Source organism: Saccostrea cucullata, unplaced genomic scaffold, assembly GCF_032062105.1.
Source record: "Saccostrea cucullata isolate Sc308-1 unplaced genomic scaffold, CSIRO_AGI_Scuc_v1 ctg2014, whole genome shotgun sequence".
Classification (NCBI taxonomy): Eukaryota; Metazoa; Mollusca; class Bivalvia; order Ostreida; family Ostreidae; genus Saccostrea; species Saccostrea cuccullata.
The window spans coordinates 19567-44213 of NW_026936947.1; the positions used below are offsets into that span (position 1 = coordinate 19567).

General features: G+C 32.5%; 2 protein-coding genes across 3 annotated transcripts; one reads left to right on the plus strand and one right to left on the minus strand.

Annotated features, from left to right (window-relative positions):
• Positions 1–969: 969 nt before the first annotated feature.
• LOC134246923 (mitogen-activated protein kinase 14A-like) lies at positions 970–17337 on the minus strand. 2 transcript variants are annotated; one of them, XM_062729267.1, is made up of 12 exons: positions 16422–16797; positions 8410–8539; positions 7057–7115; positions 6667–6778; positions 6287–6316; positions 6076–6123; positions 5692–5806; positions 5409–5480; positions 5075–5154; positions 4727–4805; positions 4184–4357; positions 970–3189 (listed from the first exon to the last, which is right to left on the minus strand). In XM_062729267.1, exons 1-12 carry the CDS (start codon positions 16583–16585, stop codon positions 3149–3151), a joined length of 1104 nt encoding a protein of 367 aa, XP_062585251.1. In that variant the 5' UTR covers positions 16586–16797; the 3' UTR covers positions 970–3148. The 2 variants fall into 2 exon arrangements, with proteins under 2 accessions (XP_062585251.1, XP_062585252.1); XM_062729268.1 differs by lacking the exon at positions 16422–16797 and adding an exon at positions 17028–17337 and having other exon boundaries at positions 1698–3189.
• Positions 17338–19071: 1734 nt separating this feature from the next.
• On the plus strand, positions 19072–20796 carry LOC134246921 (complement C1q-like protein 4). Its single transcript, XM_062729264.1, has 2 exons — positions 19072–19249; positions 20371–20796. The coding sequence occupies exons 1-2, from the start codon at positions 19087–19089 to the stop codon at positions 20763–20765; spliced, it is 558 nt and encodes a 185-aa protein (XP_062585248.1). The 5' UTR covers positions 19072–19086; the 3' UTR covers positions 20766–20796.
• The last annotated feature ends 3851 nt before the right edge of the window (positions 20797–24647 follow it).

Below are 24647 nucleotides of genomic sequence, written 5' to 3' on the forward strand. Positions count from 1 at the left end.
ATAAGATGCATCAACTTACAAGATTTGATGATTCTAGTCCTTATAGTAAGAAAAATATACACGTTTTTATTAATTGTAAATTTAGGTCAACTTTGAAGTGACCTTGAGACCACGCCCTTTGCCCCAGGGTCATGCCTTGAACAATTTTTAATCTTCAACATATCCTGATCCTTGTATGTAAGTTTGGTGAAAATCTGCCTGGTGGTTCTGGAGAAGAAGATTTTTTAGCAACCAGTACTTTTTGTTTTGTTTTCCTGATTATCTCCCCTTGTTTTAGGGTCCAAACCCTTGTTTTAGTATAAAAGGTAGCCCTTGGGCCAGGGATACCCTGTGACAAATTTGGTACTGATTGGCCAAGGGGTTCTTGAGTTATGGCCCATATTCTAAAAAGTTAACGCACACCGCACACCGCACAAATGGCCATAGCATTAGCTCTTTGAGCCTTTGGCTCAGAAGAGCTAAAAATATTAAAAACAATAGAAACTTCTTTACATTGACAAATATTTCAGAGTGTACGTTTGGAATTTCAGATGATGCATAGCATGTTAAAGTCTGATTTTTTCGTAAAATCTCGATGTTCTGCCATGAAAGGTACAGTATTTGGCATTATTTTTTAAATGCATAGATTTGAGTTATGTATATAAATTGTATATCATTTAATTAAAAAATCCTAGCCTTTGTAAATGTTTGATCGGAGTAGATATGAAAAGCGGCATTTTTGGCCAAAACTGTACTTTGCTCTTGTGGGTCCTTTGGATGAGACCCACAAATCAAGGCACCACTGTCACAGCATTCAACCACTTGTGATCTGTTTCTAAATAAATGCATGTAGAACAGAAGGTACAATTTAGTATCACTACTGAATGACGAACATTTTTTTTCTTTCTAAAACAACAAATAACAACTTAAGGGAAAAAAAGTGCATCAGTTTTAAAAAGATCAGATTTATTTGTGCTATTTCTGTACATAATAAGATGGAACAGTGAACATACGCATGTCATTATGTCTTCACAATAAGAACAATCTTCAAGTTATAAATTGAGGATCTAGAAAAAAATTGCTACAAAAAATGAATTTAAAGTTTATAAAATGTCATTTCTACAAGTAATTCAAATAGCACACATTTTTTTTTATTCATAAAAATTTGAAATCATGAAAAAATATAAGTATAAATCAACTGCCACATCTCTTAAAAATCTATCAAACTCAACAGAAAATGTTCAAAGTTGACAACAAGTCATTGGTAACCATGATTAACAAAGGGAAGTAATGATATTAACAATAGTGTCCGTTGACACAACGTCCAACACTACAAAAATCTGCCCACTGTTATGCTAGATGTGGAGACAGGATTGCATAAATATCAGTCAGCCACCTTAAAGATATTCAGCCACCTTAAAGATATTCAGCCAAAGCTAATGTCTGCACGCAATGATGTTAAACAAAACCTCTGTCTGCATGAACAAAATTGATGCTAAGGGAGAGAGTTAGCTTTAAATTTCTATGAATATCTACAATGCATGTATTTTCTTTCTTCGACAAATTCTAACTTGGCATCATATACCTAAAAACAGCATTGTATTTAAAGTGAAAAAAATGTCTGAGGTCATAAAAATTCCTCCGTGACTTTTAAGTCTACAATCTTACAGCATAATTTCAAATCTCACAATAATAAAGTTTTTTTTATAAACTAGATTTCCATTCATTTATTCACAACTTCTTCATGCACAGATAATAATATATGCATTGGATTTTATTTTTGAACAGTAATTTCATAGAATTTTGAATTCAATCTACATAAAAAAAGGGAACTGAATTCATTCAAAAATTTCAATGCAAGTCACCAACCATGCATGAGAGGAATGCAGTGATGTTTATATTAAAATATGTAAACATATCAGTAAAGCTAGCATACACTTTAAACTATGTAACTTACAATACAGTTCAAACACCCTCAAATTCTTAAAAGACAGAAGTACTGTATAATAGCAGACAAACTCATCACTTTAGCATATAAATAACTGATTTAGGCCAATGCAGCACCATTTTTGTTTTCAATTAAATCAAATGCAGACAGTTTTCAAATTACCTTATACATATACACAACTATAAACATCATGTAAAAATTTATTTGTCTACTGTCAAAATAAGTTTCAGGAAGATAGAAATCTACTGCAAGTTTGACACATTGTAAAATCATTAAATTTTATGGGGGTTTAATTTTCGTGGTTTTAGAGGAATGAAGAGACCCATGAATTTATGTCTACCATGAAATATATTTTTTATGGATATTAGCACTGAACAATTCTTCATACAAGAAATTAAATCCCCATGAACCCATATTTTTTCCTCCAGCCACAAATATTTGACCCCAAAAAACCATGTGATTTTACAGTACATGTACAGTGTAATGTTAAGTATTGTCTGAGGTAAAGTTGTAAGAACACGTACGATATGTTGTTCTAATTGAAGAGAGCAACTCAAAAAAAGCTCTCTTTAAATGTTAACAAAAATGTTAAATGTAATTCATCAATACAAAAAAAAACCTGCTAAACCTTGAAAGCACTTTCAAAATTTTCACACACAATTGTTTTGCATTTGATCAAGTAACAAACTGAATTCAATATATTCTTTTTGCATTATCCTCAATTACGATTCTTTTAACATCCAACATGACATAAAAAATTTTCCTTTAACATGTTTAATAAGAAAAATGAACATGAATGTTTGAAGAATTTTACTTTGCATGTTAAAAAAAATTCAAACAATGCATTGCTTAAACACTATTTTCACATGACTATAATGTGCGCAATTTGAAAAAAAAAACACTTTATGCGACAAATACTGTGTACAAATGCCCTGTTTAACGAGCTAGCATCAATTAATAATTTTTTTCTAAAAACTCAAAATTTACAAAAAATATTTGCAAGTAACTTCAATGACCTAATTAAATTTCAATGACCCGGTTTGATTTCAATGACACATTATTTTTCATGACAAAAGTATATTATTTCCTGTGAAATGATGGCGTCCAAATGTTGCATGTTGATGTTGTATGACTGAGTCCTAATATCTAGTAACAGTAGAGTCTGTATACAGAGAGATCTATGGAGCGAGATGAATGAGTCAGCTAAATAAACAGGGGACATCACTGCGGCTTATAATTCACTACTTCTTCATAAACTTTAACTGAAAAAAAAAAGAAAACATTGATGTAAATCATGCAATATTGCTAAATAACAACATCTGTGTTTATCACAATTATGATCATCATATTTTTTGGGTATATAATTTAAACAAGAGATGTTTGTAAACACTTATGCCCACCTCCCCAAAATAATGGGAAATTTTCTAAGTCCAAGGGGCATAACTCTGTACCAAATTGCTCGATTGATACCAAAACAAAACTTGGCCTAGATATTCATACGATAAAATTGTATACCAAATTTCATTTTAGTATGTGCAACCTCTGGGAAGAAAATGAACGAAAACTGCAAATAAATGGAATTTTTCAAGGGACATAGCTATGCCAAATTTGCTTGATCGAATCAGAACTTGACTTAGATATCTGGAGATAAAATGAATGGATACTGCAAATAATTGGAATTTTTCTAGTTCCAAGGGGCATAACTCTGTCCAAATTGGCTCGATCGCACCAAAAACAGAACTTCATCTATATATTCTGATGTTTAATCTGTATTTCAATATGTGCAACTTCTGCAAAGAAAATGAATGGAAACTACGAATTATAAGAATTTTTTAGGGGCATGACTCTGCCCAAAATGCCCGATCATACCAAAAATAGAACTTGACCTAGATATTCTTATGATAAATCTGCATACCAAATTTCATTTCAATATAGGCAGCCTCTGCAAAGATCATAAACAGTAACTGCAAATAATTGGAATTTTTCTAACTCCAAGGGGCATAACTCTGTCCAAAATGTCTGATCATTAACAAAATAGAACTAGAATGAAATACTCTATATTATGATAAATCTGCATACCAAATTTCATTTCAATATGTCAGACAGACCAACTGACCGACAGACAGCAGCAAAGCAATATGCCCTCCATTCTTTGAAAGTGGGCATAAAAAATTACTTAGATAATCCATTCAAACTGGGGGAAAAAAGTTAATTTTCATTATTAAAAACAAATGCTACATTTAATATAATACAAACCTTTCCATTCGGGTATAGTGAGCTCCATGTCTTCAAATGATTGGTCATAAGCCTCGGCAGTCGGTTCGTCACTAGGATCAGCATACTGAGCTAAGTAAGGGTGCGCGAGGGCCTCCGTCGCTGTGATACGCGTGTCTGCGTCTAAGTCCAGCATCTGCTCCAACAAATTTATTGCTGAAAAATAGACAGAAGTCACATGCTAGGATACAGTACAATTTTAGGTTTAAGATTTTGAAATAAAAATGTGTTACAGAAATGAGAAAAATGTACTGTATACAGGGGTAATTTCGCCCCGTATTATTTTCACCCTTTCACACCTGCAAACAATTTTTAAAGAAATTATAAATTAATGTGTACTTTGAATTCGCCCTGTTTTGAATTCCCCCAACTAGGTCTAGGGAAAAGAGGTGAAAATAAAATGGGCCAAAATTTCCCTGTACACACTATTTTATTCAAAGCTCTCCGGCAATCTTATGCATGTTATTAGATCTTTACAGTTAATGCTTTGAGGATAAATAAGTTCAACATGCACAAAAATTTTACCATGTGGATTAGCTCCAATGAACACTTCTCTGAAATCTTTCTTTGGCCACTTTGGCATTGATGCAACATAATTCCTCGCCTGAAAAAAAAAAATCCTCTATATTAAGTCCTGTTTTGTATTCAGAGTAAAAAAAATAAATATTAAATAAATGCTTTGGTAAATTATTATCCCTATACTAGAGCATGCAGAATCCATTAGTAAAGTTAAATCTTCTGTTCTTCAAATCAAGAAGACAAGCTATAGCTTATTTCCAAAAGTTTGAATGATTTTAATGGATAAATTAGTCACAGATTCAGACAATATTTGCTATGCATTGTTGACAGAATACTGTGTGTTATAATTCTGACCTCTGGACTGTTGATTTTGTCTAGCAGTGTCTGATTTGGAGTTCCTACTAAAGACAAAACTCGAGTCAGCTGGTCTATATCTGTGTAACTGGGTCAAGGAGAAAATTCTTTGAAATTTTCCAAACAAAAAATCATTTAAATTTTCAGCAATGAAAAATCATAATTAGTTTCTTGCAGCCCTAAATGAGCAAAACAAAGCTAATGAGACCAAACAACGATCTCATAATAATTTAAAATGTATAAAATGTTTCATAATTTTGTTTTCCTTTGGAGACATGATGGTACCAAATAAAAACATTCAAATAATTTCATGGAAGTTCTGTTAAAAGGATACGATCTGTTCCTGGAAAAAGAGGTTTGCCTGTCAGCATTTCCGCCATAATACATCCCACTGACCAAATATCCACTGTAAAAAATAATCATTATAAAGGTCTTCATCAATGTATGTTTTGGGTGGGTGTGATCTGAATATATCCAGGATAAAATAATATAACTGGCTTTCTGGGATTTCCAAATCAAACTGACATATCCATGGTATGTACGAGACAACAGTTTTTGAGATGAAGTTTAACTGTATGCATGACAAACATATCATAATTAGTAGCATTATAACTAACCTGTCTGACTGTAGTGCATCCAGTTGAGGACGATCTCTGGTGCCCGGTACCACCTGGTGGCCACATAACCTGTCATGGAGTCCTCTGTGTGCCGGGCCAGACCAAAGTCCAAAATCTACACAATACAACAGTACAAGGAATGAACAAAATATAGTTAAATAACTCTTACAACCAATAACATTCATACAAAGGATAAACAAAGTATCCAAAGTCAAAATTCTACTTAGGATACAAAATGATAAATGAACAAAATATTGTGAAAAACAGCACCTATAATTGATTTTTCTTTACAGTGCAACTTTAACTGAATGACATGCATACTGTACATGTAATTTTCTTGAACAAGAACAACCATATATAAATTTGATTGAAAACTAAGCCTACCTTTAATTCACAGTCTTCATTGACAGCTATATTGCTAGGTTTGAGGTCCTACAAAATATAGAAAATAAGACAGAACATCATAATATATAAACAACACTTGATAACAAAATTGTTTGATGCTTTTAAATCCATTTCTTGAAGAAAAATCAGTTGAATGATGCATTAGGAACACAAGACATTTAACTTTAAAACTTCACTGCTGTGTACATACCCTATGTATGATTCCTGCTGAATGTATATACTGCAATTGAAAAAAGAAAAAAATATAAAATACAAGAATTTTTTTTCTTTTAGAAGCTGATCATGTAAAAAAAGAAATTTATTTTCCTCTGTTGAAAAAAGATCTACCTATTTTTCATTATTTTTGCTTCCTCATCCATAGTCATACTTTATTCAATTAATATTTGATTCAGAATACCGTTAGATTTCAACATTATCTTGAAAATCAGATCATCTTATCCATTCATAGAAAAATTCTTCTGATGAAGATGTTTACTTGCACTGCAACTTTTCCTTTACATACTCTAAAGAAAAAAAACAGCATCAAGCTTGTATTAACAGAACTGTGAAATGACTGGGACATATACCCACCTTAAGTCCTCGTAGAATTTGATAAACTAGGAACTGTACGTGGTCGTCACTGAGAGTTTGTGTCTTGATGATGTTGTTTAAATCTGCTCCCATTAAGGGGGACACCAGATATCTAAATACAAGATTTATATTTACATTGATAATAGCCTCTGATCATGCAGACACTATAAATGACTCTCAATTGTTAAAATTCTCTTTTTTTTTTTCTAAGTAACCGCTTAAAATGTAAATACATGTATATGACTATATTTTTTTTTTAAAAATATTTCTTCTTGATATTAAAATTGAAAAATTTGATAAAATCAGTGTTATATTTTATCAAACAAATTACAGCCAAGTACATATATTTGAAGACAGATAACTCTGGAAAATTTTGTATCCTATACATACACATCATTGAAGTCATCAAAATTTGTAGTTGCTGTGAACACATCCAAAAGGCCAATAATCTAAAAAGAATATATTAATATAAGTAAATATATACATAATTATGATATTTATTGTTAACTTAAAAATCTGAAAAGATGCTATCCAAAACACAATAATTTCAATCTAGATCTTTGTGTATTATGTACCTTTACAAAGTTATTAAACCTTTTAACATTTCATACATTTTAAAAATTTCTTCAATTAAAGCGGCACAGTGAGTCAAAATCATATCTTAATTTTAAGATTCTGTAGTATACAGAGAAAGACTTACAAAAATTATGAGTATATAGCGAAGATATGACAATTCAACTGCAAGAATTGACTGCACAATATAAGTGCAGGAAAAACAAAGGTTGTATTAACCGTTTCGTTGTTTCGTATATGTCAAGGTCACGCTACTCTTATTTTTAGCTCAAACTTGTAAACAAAATTCAACTGGAGCATGCAAAGGTGAGAAATATGTTCTAACAACTTTTTAAAAAGATTGCATCAAATTTTTTGGTTTACTTATATTCATTCATGGATACCTGAGACCATGGTAACTATGGAAACTTATTAAACACTTTTCTGCGCACGCGTATGATAGGAAGGAAGAAGTACCAGGGTATTTTGCAATATTTTCGTTCTGGGGCAGACAGAAATTATTTTTACTTTTATTTTTCCCCATAAAATTTTAATTTTTAGGTTCTGAAACCTGTAATTTTCTGAAACCTAATACTTTAAGGAATTGAACAAAATTTACAGAGGTCATGCGAAAATTCTACATTTGTCAATTTTCCCCCTTGTGCGTCACTGTGCCACTTTAATAATAAATGTGTATCCAATGATCAAGATATTAAAAGATAAAATACATTAAAAACAAGAGGCCCAGGGGCCACATCGCTCACATGAGCAAGGAAAAAGCACAAATTAGATCCAAATTGAAAAGTTTACTGAGGGTGTGTGCCTTCGGCTCAGATGAGCTAAAAAGTGTCTGGCACATAGTTAACAACACATGTTATGGTAAATCTTAGATCATTACTATTGTTTGCAGCTGACTGTAAAGTTTCACATTAGGTCACGATTTAGTTGACAGCTGCACTCAAGGTAAACTGTACACGCCTCCTAACCGCAAGCTTTACGACTGGAACTTTCTTCTTATCCCTGATTGGTTGCTCGTGCAACAGACTATTTCCGTATCAATGTTGATAATTTGAGTTGACCAATCACGTGAATTGTTTACACTGGATGCATCTGATGAAAAAGATCGTGACGAAACGTGAAACTTTACAGTAAGCTGCAAACAATAGTATTGTCCTTGACTTTAAGACTTACATTTTCATGGTTCATGTGTTTCAACATGCGGAGTTCTCGGTATGTTCTCTTGGCGTGAATGGCAGACTGGAATGGTCGGGCCAGTTTCTTTATGGCCACTTTGGTGTTTCTCTGGGTATCTACAGCCGAACTGAAAAAGAAAAGAGAATTCAGAAAAGTTATCATGAAAGACATTTCTATCCTGCTAATTATTGATCGAATAAGTTGATTCCCCAAAGCCTCCAGAAAATAACCAGTTAACGGTGGTCATGAAAAGTTTTCCTAATAGAAGATAGACATGCACCTTCATTCTAGACAAAATCTGTTGTGTCAAATATTGCTTTAGAAAAGGATCGAGTTGCAGAAGTAAAATCAATCAAACACTAATCCTGAAGAACGGCCCCTAGCTTAATTTTAAAATACCTCAGTATGAAAAGAAATGAATTTTTCTTCACAGTTTTTGCAGATTGTTTTTCTTTCTAAAAACCTGCAATTTAAATTATTCATGAGGTAATTAATCCAAATTCTTCAAATTGTTAAACTTGACCTTCACTTTCTGTAACAAATCAAATCTGCTTCAAGTATATTTAAAAGAATTCTTGAAATATAAAGTGTCTGTAAAGTTTGTAAAGGAGCTGAAAGGACTAATGACAGGGGAGGACTAAAAACAAAACTTGATGCCAATTACAGCTGGTGAAGGATTACATGAAGAGAATTACAATATGCACACCATTCATGTGTGACATATGCATCAATCATTGTAATGAAAATTCAAAAAAAAAAAAAAAAAAAAAATCTTGCAACTTAAGTTCAAAGACACTTCCTCAAATCTAAATGCATTCAAACAATGAACACTACTAAACACTTGTACATATGTATCACAAGGAAATAAAACAGGAACCACTCATTAGCACCATGGCATCTTCCATCATGCCCACAAAGTCTATAATCATGATCATGGAAGCTAGTGCACATCAAATTATGTCAAATACAAAATGTGTACTAATTGAGAAACTTTCCTAAAGCAATATACGTGTACATCTGTATGTTATCCAAAATTGACTTTTCCTCATTTCCAAGGTATAAGGCCATTTTGAATGTTGCATGCACAACTACCGTACATTTGGTGTTTATTGTTGTGAAGTTTCATTGATTGACCAAGCCATTGCATGAAGTCAGCTACAAATGTACTTGGACACACACATGATAAATATAGTGAAATTCATGTGAATTTATCAGTTTTCATGACAATGCAAGTGATTTTAATAAATACTACCCACACATATAAAATCTACAAATGAAGGTAGAAAAAGTTAATGTACATGAAGATAAAATGATTTTTAATTCTATTTCTTTATTTAAAAAAAAAATATATGTATTGATGTACGACATGTAGTCAGAGAAAATTGCTTAAGAAAAGTTCTACTTGAAGAGCTGTTGGGAGAGCATTGTAATAAATTAATACTTTTAAGACCAATGACTCCTTGAATGACATACATTAATGCATCACTGCTATAATCTCTACGTTACATGTATTGGATTTGACTTTGTCTGGATGGACACCTACTTTATAACATGTTCATCTCCATTAAACTTCCCTGTCTGTGCACAAAATAAAGTCTACAATGATTAAGGCACATGCTGTCATGCACATGTATATTTTGGAAATAGAAGCAAATTTCAAGCAGCTTAAAATTTCCACCTACATGTAATAAGTACATTTACTGTCTTGGTTGAGTGTTTTAAAGAAAACCTTTTTATCTCTCTTTTTGGGGGTAATAGGTCGGGGAGGGGGACAGGGGGTAGTGAAGGTGTGTGTGTGTGGGTGGGTTGGAGGAGGGGGTAACTGTTCATTTAACTCATGTTGATGTGACAGAAGTTGCAGAGCTCTGTCATATTTTATCTCTTTGTAAGAGATGAAATTTTTTTCATGATTTTCAAAGAGATTGCAAAAAACTTAGTAAAGCAGTTCTGAAATTGTACACATATGGAATAGAATTTCCAAGAAATTTAACACTTATAACAAAATGAACAAAAAAAATGATGTTATGTAGACATGCATAAAACTTTTTTAAAAAATCTTATTAATAACCTTGAAGCATGTTTCAAGGATTAACATTCAAAGTGTAAATTGACATCATTGCATTCCCAATATATCTACTTTTTCTCCATTTTTTTGCTTTGAGTGATAAAAATAGAAATATTGAAAATATCACCAGACACCAACGTGCAATCATTTAATTATCAATGTCTATCTCTGTAAACCGTTAATCATTACTGCGACATTCCAAGTAACTACTTCCTTACATCCATTCAAACTCTGAACATGCTGTAAGTGTGTCTCAGAGAATTTTGGGAACTGCACAACATTCTTGAGATAAACATCATTATCATAATGATAATACAGTACATTCTTGATAGAAAATAACTTTGTTTTCCCTATGATTAACACAAGTTGAACTCCTCTGTTGCTATTTTCATTGTGAATTCATGTGTAATGCCCTGATTCAGCATTTTTTATGGCTTAATTACATAATTAGCATTTCTTGGCAATTTATCTCCACAACAAAGTCTATGGTGTATTTCCTGTATCATGTACATGTAGCCACATTAATTTGTTCAAATTCCTAAGTGCTTCTTGAATACATTAACTTGCTTAACCTTTCTAATTTTTTGTGGGACGTACATGACATTTTTTGGAAATGAACCTTTAATAGCTGAGACACATTGTACAAATGAATGAGCTGAGGCATAATGGTTTTATATTTCTTTGCCTATAGTTACATGTAATTCTTGCATTCTTAAAGAATAGCTTAGTATATGGCTTTAATAATATTTCAAAAAATATTACTGTTGTGGCCGAATTTACATGTACATATGTATATGTACAGTTGTACTTCATAAAAGTGATTTATCTATAAAAAAATATCTTTACCAACTTTCAAAATACAATTAAGTTAATTTTATACTCTTTTTGTGCTGTAATGGTTTTCTTTTGGGTGAACTGTGATTTTTGAGAATTTTCTATGTTAGTAATCCTCAACTATATGCAATACTTACATTTTTAAAAACACTATACTACCGGTAATTAAAATTCATTGCATACATGCATTTCATATTCCTTTGAAAAAATATTTATTAACAAATTAAGAAAAAAAAAGTTCCTAACTATAATGTGACAACATACAGTTGTAGATAGTTGCTTATTAAGAAAACATGTTCTATCCTGATCTTTCCCTTTTATTTTCAACATTATCTCACACCCCATGGCATTATCAACATTTATTCCTATATTGAAGTGTTAATTTTGTATATTTTAAGTATAACTTAATCCCAGGAGAGCAGACTGTGTAAAAACCTCCAGACCAATGCAGAGGCAAGCTTTACTTTTTCTCAGACAGCTATTCCCCTGCGAGGTGAAATTCATAATTTCAGGAACTTTTATGAATCGTTCATGAACATTCATGATGTGTTCATGACTGGTTCATGACTGGTTCATAAAGATGGTTCATGAACTTTATTCATGAATATATTCATAAAATGTAGTTCATGAACAAATGATGAATATATATGAATATTGGTAATTTTCATTAATTAAAGACAGAAAAAATGTAGAGTTCAAGGTATTATGAATGTTCATGAATTTTCATGAAGACTAAAATAATTGACAAAAATAATTAACAGAAAACACTCAATACTCTCATAATACAACTTTTGCATGCAGATGCAATTGTTGAACAAGCCCCTGGTATAATTTATAGTTAATAACATTCTTTCACCATCTGAAAAAATAAATTATGAAATCTCTAAACATTTCGTGTTTTTATTTGATTTTAATTAAACAAACAGTGCATCACCATTGACAGCATTTTTTTTCAAATTCATTACTTGTGTTTCTTCATAATTTAAATTAAACAGTTATATTCATCATAATGTGCTTTAATTAATGTCGTTTTTCATCACACAACTTTGTTCGACCGAATTTTCTCTAACATCAAACTTTAAACAAGTTGTTGGAAAATGAAACATTCTGGAAAATGAACTTTGTGAGCTTCGTAGAAAACGTTTTATATATTTATTAACAACTAAAAAATTATATCACTTGTCTGTACTGTACCGTATTATTCCTGGATTGAAACGCTATATACATTTCAATTTTGGTGCAGTTAAAATGTCAAAAGTTTCCCTTGCTTCGTGCGTAAATGATAGAGCACAGACTGCATGGTTGTAAAGTATCTATGACATAATCCACATTCGTATTTTGTAGTTTTAATTCTCATATGCGTTTTCACAGCTCAGAATATTCTGTCTGAGGGCGAGAGATTGTTATTATCATGTCATAGGGGGCCGCCATACTTGCTATACGAAACTAAAAGTCAATACATGTATAATTTATGACGTAAAAAATTCGAATTCTTCATTGATAAAACTTATTTTGATATAAAAAATTGTATTTTCAGTGAAAAATTATTCAGATAGTGTTTGTAATTTTTTTAAAACAGAAATCTTGGAAATTCGAAACTAACGTATTTCTTAGCTCTACCTTACATTTTTGAATAGGCGCAAACTTTAAAACGCGCGAGACGTTGGAAGTGGGAATTTGTAGAGTGGAAGAATCAGTATTTGTGATCTATTATTTGCATAGTCACTGTGCCGTTTTCGTATTGCATAATTTTATTTCGATCGGGTTCAATATTCTGTTTATACTAATTATGGTAGCCATGCGGTTTGCCTGGCGTTTTGGCTGTTAAGTTTGGTGATGTTGGCCTCCCTAAGGAGTAAGTTTTATACTGTTTTACTTGAATTTATATCTAACTTGATCATCTGTATCTAACAGTATTATGCAATATATTTTATGTTTAAATTCTGCAACTACAATGTTTTGTAAATCCGCGCATTTCCAGCAAGCGATAGGCATAGGCCAGTTCAGCTCACATGTTAAAGTTACGCATTTAATTTTGTATGATTGCTTAAGATTTTGATATTTTGTCAAATTCTTATTATGCTTTTGTAATTTGTAGTTTTTCACCCTCTCACAAGGTGTGTCCAATAAACAGTACAGTCACTGATCTTTGTCAACTTTTTAAGAAAATAACACAATATTAAGAAGGAAGACTATATATAGGATCGATCTACTTCATAACTGGTGAGTGACAAAAAATGGAGGCAATCACTGAGTCAGAAATCTGTCTGTAAATGTTACTGTCTATTTGTAAAATAACAACTAATTAAAGCACATTATGATAAATTAATATGTCTCTTTTTTTTAATGCAATTTTTGTCTAACTTTGCTTTGAGTTTGGATCCAACCATATAACACACATTAATTATAGACTGAGACTCAAAACATTCATAGGCCTGATTGATCTACAAAATGGTGGTCCAAGAAAATAGGCTTAAATTCCACTCAGAATGTTTTAATTTGGAAGTGTCTCTGATGCAAAATTAAATGAAACTAAAATGCAAGAAAATACAAAAAAGTCTTGTTTTACAATCATGGGTACTTTCAGAAAATCTTTCTTTTTGAAGGAAAAAGAGAAGCAATTCACAAATGTTGATGAGCAGAAGACAAGATACTCTGGCTGCACAAAAATCTGAGCTCTTAAAAAAGAAAGAAAAAAAAAAAGAAATGAAAATATGAATGATATTCAATCAAAGGATCCAAATGATGAAATTCTGGAAATTCCACATGGAGAGACAATAAGGATTTTTGATTTGACCATCTCTGCTCAAACTGCTTGAAAGCACTGAAAACTGTTACCCTGGTGCTGAACAAACTTTTCTCCTAGACTGGAATTAAAAACTGTTCAATTTCTGGCATTAAAACACAATTTGAAACATGCTGAGGAAGAATCCCACTCTCCTTTTGACCAAGTAAGGTTAAACATTCTGCAAAGAGTTGCATTTGAATTGAAATTTTTTTATACTTTTACCAGGAATGAACTACATTACTCATTTACTATGGTTTAATGTGTCAGAATTGTCTATTTTAAGTTTTTTAACAAAGATTTTGTTGCCATGGTTGGAAAACAAACAACATTTCTGTGAAATCTTTCAAGATGCTGTATTATAAATCATCTACTGTTACTTTTTTTAGCATGACTTCATGCATTTTCATGAATAAACATGAATAATAATATTGCATTTTTTGTTTACAAATAAGCAAGAATATTCATGAATGCTAATGGTTCATGAATTTTATTCATTCATGAACATTCCAGAAAAAATTCATCAAATTATTCATGAATAGTTCATGAAGATGCAATGAACTTATTATTGGACATTCTTGAAATGATGAATCTTCATGAATAACTCTTCATGAATTATTCATGAAAAAAAATATTCATGAATATTCATCAATTTTCTTTCATGAATAAAAATTCATGATTTGAAAATGTCCAATAATAAGTTCATAGGATCTTCATGAACATTTCATGAACATTTCATGAATAAAATTCAAGGAAATTCATGAATTATTCATGATAGTCTCGCAGGGGTTACCTTCACTTTTACTAAAACAGTTAAGTCCAATATGCAAGCATTAGGTTCAAGAACCATATAATTTTATTCTGTTTTAAGGATATTAACCTCACAAAGAAATATATCTATGTTAAACTGAAGTCTTATATAGGTCTAGTAAAAAGTAACTTGCTAAAAAATGTCAATACATACAAAGTTAATTAAATTATAGATGAATTTACAGAATGACAATGTACTTGAATATTATTTAGTTAAGTACTTTTAAATATATCTATATCACAGCTAAATAAATCAAAAGTACCTATAAGTGTTTAACTCTCAGATCTCAATCACTAATCATATAGATCTATGTACAGTAATGTTCTGATTTTTTTTTTCCATGCAACACTTGATGAACAATTGAACATATATTGAGAGGAATAACCTTCAAACATGTCAAAACTGCATCATTAAGTTCCAAACATTTCAAGTAAATATATACCCTACATTGTCACATACAGATGTATGTACATTATCAATTAAGTGTGCATAGAATTGTGACAGTGTCAGACTCTAAAAACACAAATCATAACGGACCTCTCTTTAACACAATTAAAGAGCAAGTACCTGACAATTCTTTGACTTCTTCTTCCACCAAATTCATTATTATAAAAGGAAGTTTAAGGATTTTATCCGACACTAATTGTGCAGTTATGGATCAAACAAGGAAATTCCTGAGATATCTCTTATCAATTGCTTAATTTTATTATACATGTAATGAGTTTTAAATGTTAGATGTTTTTTTTTTACACCAGGTTATTAAAACATACAAAAGATTTACACATTCACATTTCACACAGACTTTATGAATTCAAGTCCTCTTTTTGAAACTTGGACTGAAAGCACATAAACCTGTAGTTTATGAATGTAAGTAAAGCTTGAGTAGTAAGATAGGGGTATATGATACAGCTAGAGCATATTGCAATATGTGTGTAGTGAGTGAGAAGAAAAATGTGACAGACCATACCAGAATTTGGATGTGCATGTGTATACCCTGAATTAACAGCCAGATGATCCACAGTTGAGCTATGCACGGCCACCAGTGATCAAACTTGTCTTAATGTCATGTGCATAAGTATATTCAAAGTAACTTAAAACTTAAAATTCTTGCTACATGATGATCAAGTAACTTAAATCTTAAATTCTTGCTATATGATGATCAAGTAACTTAAATCTGAAATTCTTGCTACATGATGACCATGTGCATAAAATTATAAGTACATGTAAACAGGCTTTTGGTTAATCAGGGTGTGTCAATTTACAGGTACTCAGGTGGACCCAGATGGTTAATCATCGTAGTTTCAGAAGCTAAAATATGTACAAAAATATCATACATATCCATACACAGACTTTACATCCGAAAATGTTACAGTACCACATTATGAGTCTTACCTGGTACTCAACTACAATCTCTTGACTATATCAAGGATCCCCCGAACCAATGGAATACCTCTAAGCTCACACAATACAATAAAAATGGTACTTAATACCAATGAACAAAACAATACACATACCAGACCTGTCCATAGGCCCCTGAGCCCACTAGCTTCAGGGGCTTGTATTTTTCAGGTACTTCCCAGGTAACATTGTTCAATCTCACTTGATGCACAAATGGTGCAGGTGGACAATGCATACAGTCACTTCTCATTTCACCTTGTCTTTTGTATAACACCTCCATCACAAAATGTTTAATCACTGAAAGTGTCTAAATGGAGAAATCCAGTCATAAGAAACTAAATGGATTTTCCTTCTTAGCTATGAAGAGTACATAGTGCATTTGCCAGGCTGGAACCCCCTATGCCTACCAGTTGTTGACAAAAATAGCAACACAAACTCGGGCTAAATATAGAACAATTCTGACTAACATCAGAGTGAAAAACAAATGAAAAATCACTGAGTCAACAGTATCCTCGAGATTTCTGAAATTCCAACGGAATTCCGATCTACATCAAATAGAATATAACACGGTAAACACATAACCAACAGAGCTTTAAACATTAATGAAGATGCAAGTTCAAAGATCATACGAGGAAAATGTTTTGTGGCAAAAAGAAGATAGAGGCTGCACACAATATGAAAAATTTGAAAAAGTCTAATTGATTTTTTTACTTTTCACTTACCATACTTGGCCGTAGGCACCCGCCCCCACGGGAATCAAATTTTGGTATCGCTGGGGGACTTCCCAAATTGTCTTATTTAGTTCAACACGGTAGAAATCAGGTTTAATCTGCGCGGACGACATTTAGGGCATTGAACGTTTTGATGACTTCAATATTTTTAAAACAAGTAGCTGGATGTCCTACTAATTAAATGCACTGATTTAAGCTTGCAGAATCAGTATTGTTCTTGCAAAAACTTTTCAAAAATATGCCAATGCCCTAGAGCTTCCGGAACTTCAACATCAAGGTAAAAGCTTTTCCATGACTTTGATTCTAAATTAAAATGTAAAAACCAGAGTATATCGTAACAAAATTCCGGATTACTAGCGGATCAAGATTTCTTTTTAGTACACAGCTGGCATCAGAGTATGCAGGTATTGAAATTTAATCTTGAACTTACTACAGAAATTTTGCTCTCGAAGAAAAAATGATATTTACAAACCATCCCAATTTTTACACCAGCGAGCTACACTGAGAACTGCAGCTAATCTTGAACCTGCTTTTTTGTGACAGAATTAGGCCCGTTGAAACTCCCAACTTCAGTTCAAATCCAAGATTTTTTCTCGAAAAGAGGGAAAAATACCTACAAAAATAAATGAATAAATTTTTGTTCATAATTTTTATGCCCCCGTAATCTAAGATGGGGGGGGGGATTTAGCATTTTTGTATTTAGTTTTTGCCTATTTGCTTTTTTGCAATGTCTACAAAAACTTTAACCTTAAATTGCCCATACAGGTAACTTTTGTTAAACGGCCGGACACACAGTTTGAATGGAAGGGGGGGGGGGGGGTGGGCGTGTTAAAAATTTCTTTCAGGCTGGGGGCCAATTAAGCCCTGGTGGTCCAGATGTACTAAACATTTTATTTTAAGAGTGAAACCAGGAACAAAAGTTTTTTTAATTATGTACCAAAGTTTTTTGATATTATAGTCATATCATACTTTGAATTAAAGGGGGGGGGGAAAAAAGTATAAATCATTTTGTTTTCAGACATTTTAGAGCAAACCAGACACAAAAATACTGGTATTGGTTAGTTATGTACCAAAATATGGCATTATTATCATTAATCATAGCATACTTTGAAAATGTTAAGGGGGGGGGGGCGTGCCACCACTCCCCCTTAAATTTGCCAGTGGATAGGTTGGGCTATGGCTTTAATATTTCACAGGTGTATTCCTTGTGACAAGACCTTTCTTTCGGTACCATCTTTGACCTCTTGATTTTGACCGTGGAGTTTGACCTTCCTTTGGATTTCAACAATTATGACCTTGCAACGCTGGTCTGATCCTCAACAAAAGCTTCCAACATTTATTTCCAAAGATAGACTTAGTATAGACATTGGACATTGCTGCGTAGGTTTAGCTCCCCCCCCCCCCCACTTTCCACAGACATGTTGAAGTGTAGGCTTAAAATGGGGAAAGTGGTGGTGTTTGGAAAAAAAATTGGTTAAACCTAGCCCCCCCCCCCACTTTCAACTTGCTTCCGACGCCAATGCCTTGGGAAAAAAATCGTAATTTATGATTTATGCCCGGTTCTCAGCAGAAGAATTTTTAGAGTCGTTGTGGTTCAATTTTTTTCAGCTCTCTTTTTTTATTCACTGTGCTGAATAATATGGTTTTCCTTTTGTTTTTTTAAAATCCATTTTTATTTGTCATTTGGGTTGTGGCTTTCCTACTCATTGAAATCAAAAGTATTTTATTGTAAATGGCATTATATAATTGATAATTCTTCAGCTACTTTAAGTTAACATATGTACATGTATATAACATATACATGTATTATTATACAAGCTTTTTAGTTTTGAAAAACATTTAACTGAATTTTATAGCTACATGTATATTTAGTCAGTAATTTATATGAATGTATACATATAGCGTGTAAAAGTGCTTTGTTAAAAGCTATCATACAACAGTTTAATGACAGTATACGCAACTGAGTATATAACAAAACAATGCATAAATTCAGTTATCCCCGTTTGTTCATTACTAAGATTTGCTTGAAGGTTAGATCAAGAATTTGAAGATGCGCTGTATTATTGGAATATTTGTCTTGTACTCTTTGAATTTGGTTGCAGCTGAGAAAAGTAGTCCAAATTCCTTTGTGAACAATCTCAAGATTTATAAAAATGCATGTCGTGAAATGGGATGGGAACCAAAATGTGAAAAGAAATACGTACCTGGCAAAGGTAGGTACATGTCTTGGTACATGTATATTTTTCAATGATATATAGACTAAAGGATTGAAATGTTCTAAAATTTATTTGACACCCCCCCCTTAAAGTTTTTGCTTGTCTGTTTGACGTTTGTTTGTTGCCCAAGTTATCTGTGTTTGGATTTTTTTGTTTTGTTTTTAGTAAAAAAAAAATCATTATTTTATGTAATAAATTTCTTTATTACTGTATTTATATACTGCATACACGTATGCGATTATTTTATTGCCGCTCACTCAAAATTCAGCACAAGCATGGGTCATTTCAAAACTATACAACTATCATGTACCACATGTAAGGTTAGGATTTACAGTTCATTTGATTTTGCAATATGCTCAGCCGCCCCTAAATTCACTTTTTAGCTTTGCTAAGATTCCGCAAGATCTTTGAATTTAAAGGCTTTTTTTTAAACAATGGAATTGATTACGTAGTTCTTGATAGTCGGTGCATTTAGCTTACGCGCAGATATGGCTGGTTGACAGAGAGTGCTTGCTCCTTCCTGGCACCTGATCCCAATTTGGATCGAGTTTCCGCGTGTCATACGTCTTCTTTGCAGATCTGTGTTGTTTTAATTGATCAGTGATCAACCTTTTCATTGATCTAAATGTTTTTCGCAGTTCTCATATACAGAATAAGCAGTAAAAGACATTTAGTCATGTTAATACGTCATCATATAGGTAGCACTTCAAGTTTTTTTTTTCTGTAAAATTTGCTTTGGAAAGTCCATTTAAATGTATTTAACTGCCCTAATCTAGTTCTATAAGTTTTATAATTTTAGCCTTGAAATAGCTCTTAATTGTCCTGATGCTATCCCGTATTTGTCCAAATAAAATGGGATGGATCATAGTCTGAAATCCAAAATCTGTGGCAAGGACATTTATTATAGGAAATCATTTTTTTTTTACTTGAACTAAGAAGCTTATACATACAAAAAAGAAAATAAAATTAAAATATTAGTAAGCTTTTGCTTTTAATACTAAAACATTGAAGGAAAACGATCCACGCTATACAAAAATCTGTTTAATATAATAAAGGAACAATTTCATACTAATCTTATATTCTTGTTCAATTTGACAACTTTGATATAATTTTTGTAGGCATTCCCGTAGCTTTCCATGCCAAACTTACAAAAGCAATCAACAGGATCCGAGGAAACGAAATTATCAAGTACGACGATGTGATTGCTAATGTTGGAAACGGATACAGCCCTAGTACTGGTATATTTACAGCACCCATTGAAACATATATATTCTTTCAGTTGGACATGACGAAGAATGGGGCTATTGCTTATATAAGCGGAATAGTAGATGGCAAACTTTTAGTTTATTCGGCCATCCATGGTCAATCAGCAGAATATCAATCCTCAACGGCGCATCTGGTGGTTCCATTGAAGAAGGGAAACAAGTTTTGGACAGCTAGTACCAGCGGCCATACTCCGTACATACACCTAAACAATACACACATCAGTGGCTTTAAAGTCTCTGATGCCTGAGCTACATGCAATTTGTGTGCAACAAAACAATAAAAGCCATTAAATCAATAAAAGTTTATTAAAGACAGAAACAAGGGAAGCTATCTCACTCAATGCGTTTCGAAAAAACTTAACTGCAGAAGTAAAAAATCCCCCAATCTATTTTTCATTTGGCAAACGTTATACAAATATAATCCATACTAAACTTAGACACAACTGTATACTTAATTATGATTTACACAAAAGAAATATTATTAATAACCCTTTATGTTCATGTGGAAAGTATGAAGATGTTTATCATTTCTTTTTTGCCTGCAGAAATTATCCAAACGCTAGGAATAATCTTTTTAATCGCCTATTTTTACTTGACGAATTGGTCAACATTGACACAAATTTGTTATTATATGGTGATGTAAATTTGCCTGTAGAAACAAACACATATATTTTTGCTGCTGTACATAAATTTATTGACGAATCTTGTAAATTTTAAATTGTTATATTTCTGAACAAATATCTCACTTGTATCTCTTTTGTATTTATATCTCAATGTACTACATGTATTTTGATTGCATGACATTTAGTTATATTTAAGGAGAGGAACTCGTAAGTTGAAAGAACTTGTTTCCAATCATTTTGTTGTTTATACATTAAAATACATGTATGTTCAAAACAATAAAAGTTTATCAAAATGTTTCAATAACCCAGGAGGGAAAAAGAATTGGATAGAGTACAAGTTCAGTACGTACTGATCCCTGATGACAAACTAGGTAACAATTACATTGTCTTTGTTTGTAAGGCTCATAATCATCATATTTATATAAATTGTATTTTAGAAGATCTTGGATTTAATTCTTCAAGTTGTAGTCCAGCCTACACTCGTTGTTCCAAAAATCATCAAAATCATATTTCAATTTTGAATATTTTTAATATCCCAAAAGAACTCAAATTAATTTGAACAACCATATGTGTGTAAAACATCGGATTGAAATTGCAGATCGAAATTCATTTTCAATCCACCTGAGCTGTTTTCAAAGCATAGAGTGAATGTATGATCCAAAAATCAATATAGTTATATTTCAACTCCCAAATTCATATTGTTTGAAGTTACATTAATATGAGTTTTACCTTATAATTTTAAGAACGCGAAATATCATACAAGACAAAGGTTATCTTTCAGGAGATATTTGATTCTAGGAGGGGGAGGTAAAATATTGTCGAGTCAGGTCATGGCTTAACATGACAATATATTTTATTTCTAGGATTATAAGAGTGCATGAGTTTTATACTTATTGTCACTGAAAACTGTTGGACAACTTTATTTAAAAATCGTTCAACCCCCCCCCCCCCTACCACCACCACCACCACCAACACAAAGATATACATATATTTACCAAACAGAAATGAAATATTTGTCCCTTCAATATTTATTCATTTAAAACACTGGATACTAAAATTCAAACTGTACCAAAATTGAAATTTTTTGTCTTCTGGGTCAATCAGTAATAGTGTGCCTTCTAGCGTAGCTGAGGTATATTGAAAATGAATTTCGATCTGCAATTTCAATCCGATGTTTTCCAAACGTCCGCGTCAAATTGTACCCGTCCATTTCATTGTCTATCACTGAATGTTTTGATTGTAACAGATAGAAATGACGTAAGCCGTATATTTCCAATTTTGCCAGTTAATGTTCCGCGGTCTTACATTTTGGATTCCGATACTTCATAAGAATCCTTACAAAACAAGATACATAATGGGTTCCAGTAAATGTTCAACAAGCCTTTTTTTCTTTACTCCTCACTAAGATATTACCAGTAGTGAAGGAGAAACTTCAAGTCAGAGTACTGTGCAACAATATATTCAAGATGTGGTGTTAATCAGATGTGAATACTTAAAAATTCTAAGGAACGTTTGGACAATTTAAAATCACAATATTTCACCAAAAGCAACAGCTAAACACTTAGTAGACAACTTTTAAACTTAACACACAACCGTTCCCCACGATAAATTAAAGTCGACTCGGAGGCTTTTTGGTATTATTGAAATTTGCCTTTTCAATAAAAATGGAACTCGTGGATTTACTAACCTTGTCAATCATTGGTCATTTGCGAAATTATGTTGAGAAAACATTCTGATTGTACACACAAGTTACTACTCTGAAGTTGATATAAAAAAGATGCTTGGGTTTCTGATTGACAAGGGTTTAGACGCAGTTCACAATCCGTTCGATTACCCTGAGCCTTAGCATACACGTGGCAACGGGTAACACAACGGTAATGCCACATGCGTGGAAATTATGCGCGTACGGTTCATCGTAGAATTCTCAAAACGTCAGTTGCGCGTTTGAAAGAACCGGAATTAACTTGACGTCAATAAAAGCTTGCGTTCGATATAGCTTACTTGAAAACAACAAACGACAGACGATACATGCCTGCGAGTGTAGGAAACATGCTTGCGAGCCAGAAATAACGAAACTTTACATGATAAATGACTCTAATTCGAGTATCAAACAAACAATATGGAGATTAGTGAACCGGTGAATGTGAAAGCTTTCTATATATGAACGTAAAGACGATCGACGTTTTTTTTTTTTGCTGACGTCCTAAATCAATAAGACATTCAGTATAATAAAATAAATGGTGACTGTTTTGGAGGGTAACATTTGAAATTGACACCCCTCGGAAACCATTGTCAACCTCCGCTGACGCGTCGGTTGACAATGGTTTTCCTTGGGGTGTCAATTTCAAATGTTATCCTCCAAAGCAGGCACCATTTATATAATGTCGTGTTTGGAGACAAGGAAAATAAATATTTTGACATCCCTAATAAAAGCTAATCAACACATATTGCGAACAAATTTGTAATTTAAAAAAGCTATCTTTAATGCAACGGAAGCTCAAATCGTCTGCATTCCATACAAAGGTAAGCAAACAATTTTCCCCTCTGCTGTTAAATGGAACAGTGTAATCTAGACATGGTGACCTAATTCATTTCTCTATAGAGGAAACGATCAGCCATATTTAACCGATTTTAGTAGAATAGAAATAAAGTCCTTGTTGTCGTGAATGATGCAGGATAACCTTTTCGGTCTCGAAATGTTCTTTGAAATATAAAAGCCTCGGCTAACGCCTCGGCTTTTATCTTTCAAACAACATTTCTCGACCTCATCAGAGATTATCCTGCAACATTCATGAAAACGCGGACTTTATTTCTTAAACCATGCAGTCTTAAGTTTCTTTTTATGATTATTATTGAAGTCGACTACGGAATGTTTCTTCTACTTGAATAAAACATTCACTGTACGTCTTAGTGCACTGAGACCGCTTACTAGGGGAAGCTAACTCTTTGTAGGCACCTGAACCTTATTGGGGAATTTCTGGGGGTACAAAATGCCCTGCCCAGTTTACAGAATTGTATTTTATTTAGTATATGATGATACAAACTTTTTTAGTATGGAAAACATTTTACTAAGTTTTATTATATAATTATTAAGTACAAGTAATTTAATCATCTATACATATTGAGTGTAAAGCGGACGGATTTCTTATATATAAAAGTTATCATATGACAGTTTAATCGCAGTCATTATTTAGATTTACGTTAAGGCTATGTCATGCACTTGACGACGGGCAGAAATATTGGAATTGTAGCCGCCCTTTTCTGACTTTGAAGGAAACTAGTCCAAATTCCTTTTTTGGACAATCATAAGAAATAAGAAAACACGCCTAGAAAAGGTATGGGAACCAAAATGTGTTAAGAAACACGTAAATTGTAAAGGATGGTTTATTGATCAATGACAGGCTAATGGAATAGGTTAAAGAATTATTTGGACCCCCCAAACAGTTTTCGCTTTTTTGTTTGCCGTTTGTTTTGTATGTACGTTTGTTTGTTATCAATGTTTTTTTT

Coding starts and splice junctions, on each gene's coding strand:
- LOC134246923 (XM_062729267.1), bottom strand. CDS start 16,585: ATGGAGGTGTTATACAAAAGACAAGGTGAAATGAGAAGTGACTGTATG. Junction 6,779..7,056: donor TTTGATGACTTCAATGATGT/GTATGTATAGGA, acceptor TCTTGTATTTAG/ATATCTGGTGTCCCCCTTAA. Junction 5,807..6,075: donor ATGAAGACTGTGAATTAAAG/GTAGGCTTAGTT, acceptor TGTATTGTGTAG/ATTTTGGACTTTGGTCTGGC.
- LOC134246921 (XM_062729264.1), top strand. CDS start 19,087: ATGCGCTGTATTATTGGAATATTTGTCTTGTACTCTTTGAATTTGGTT. Junction 19,250..20,370: donor GAAATACGTACCTGGCAAAG/GTAGGTACATGT, acceptor TAATTTTTGTAG/GCATTCCCGTAGCTTTCCAT.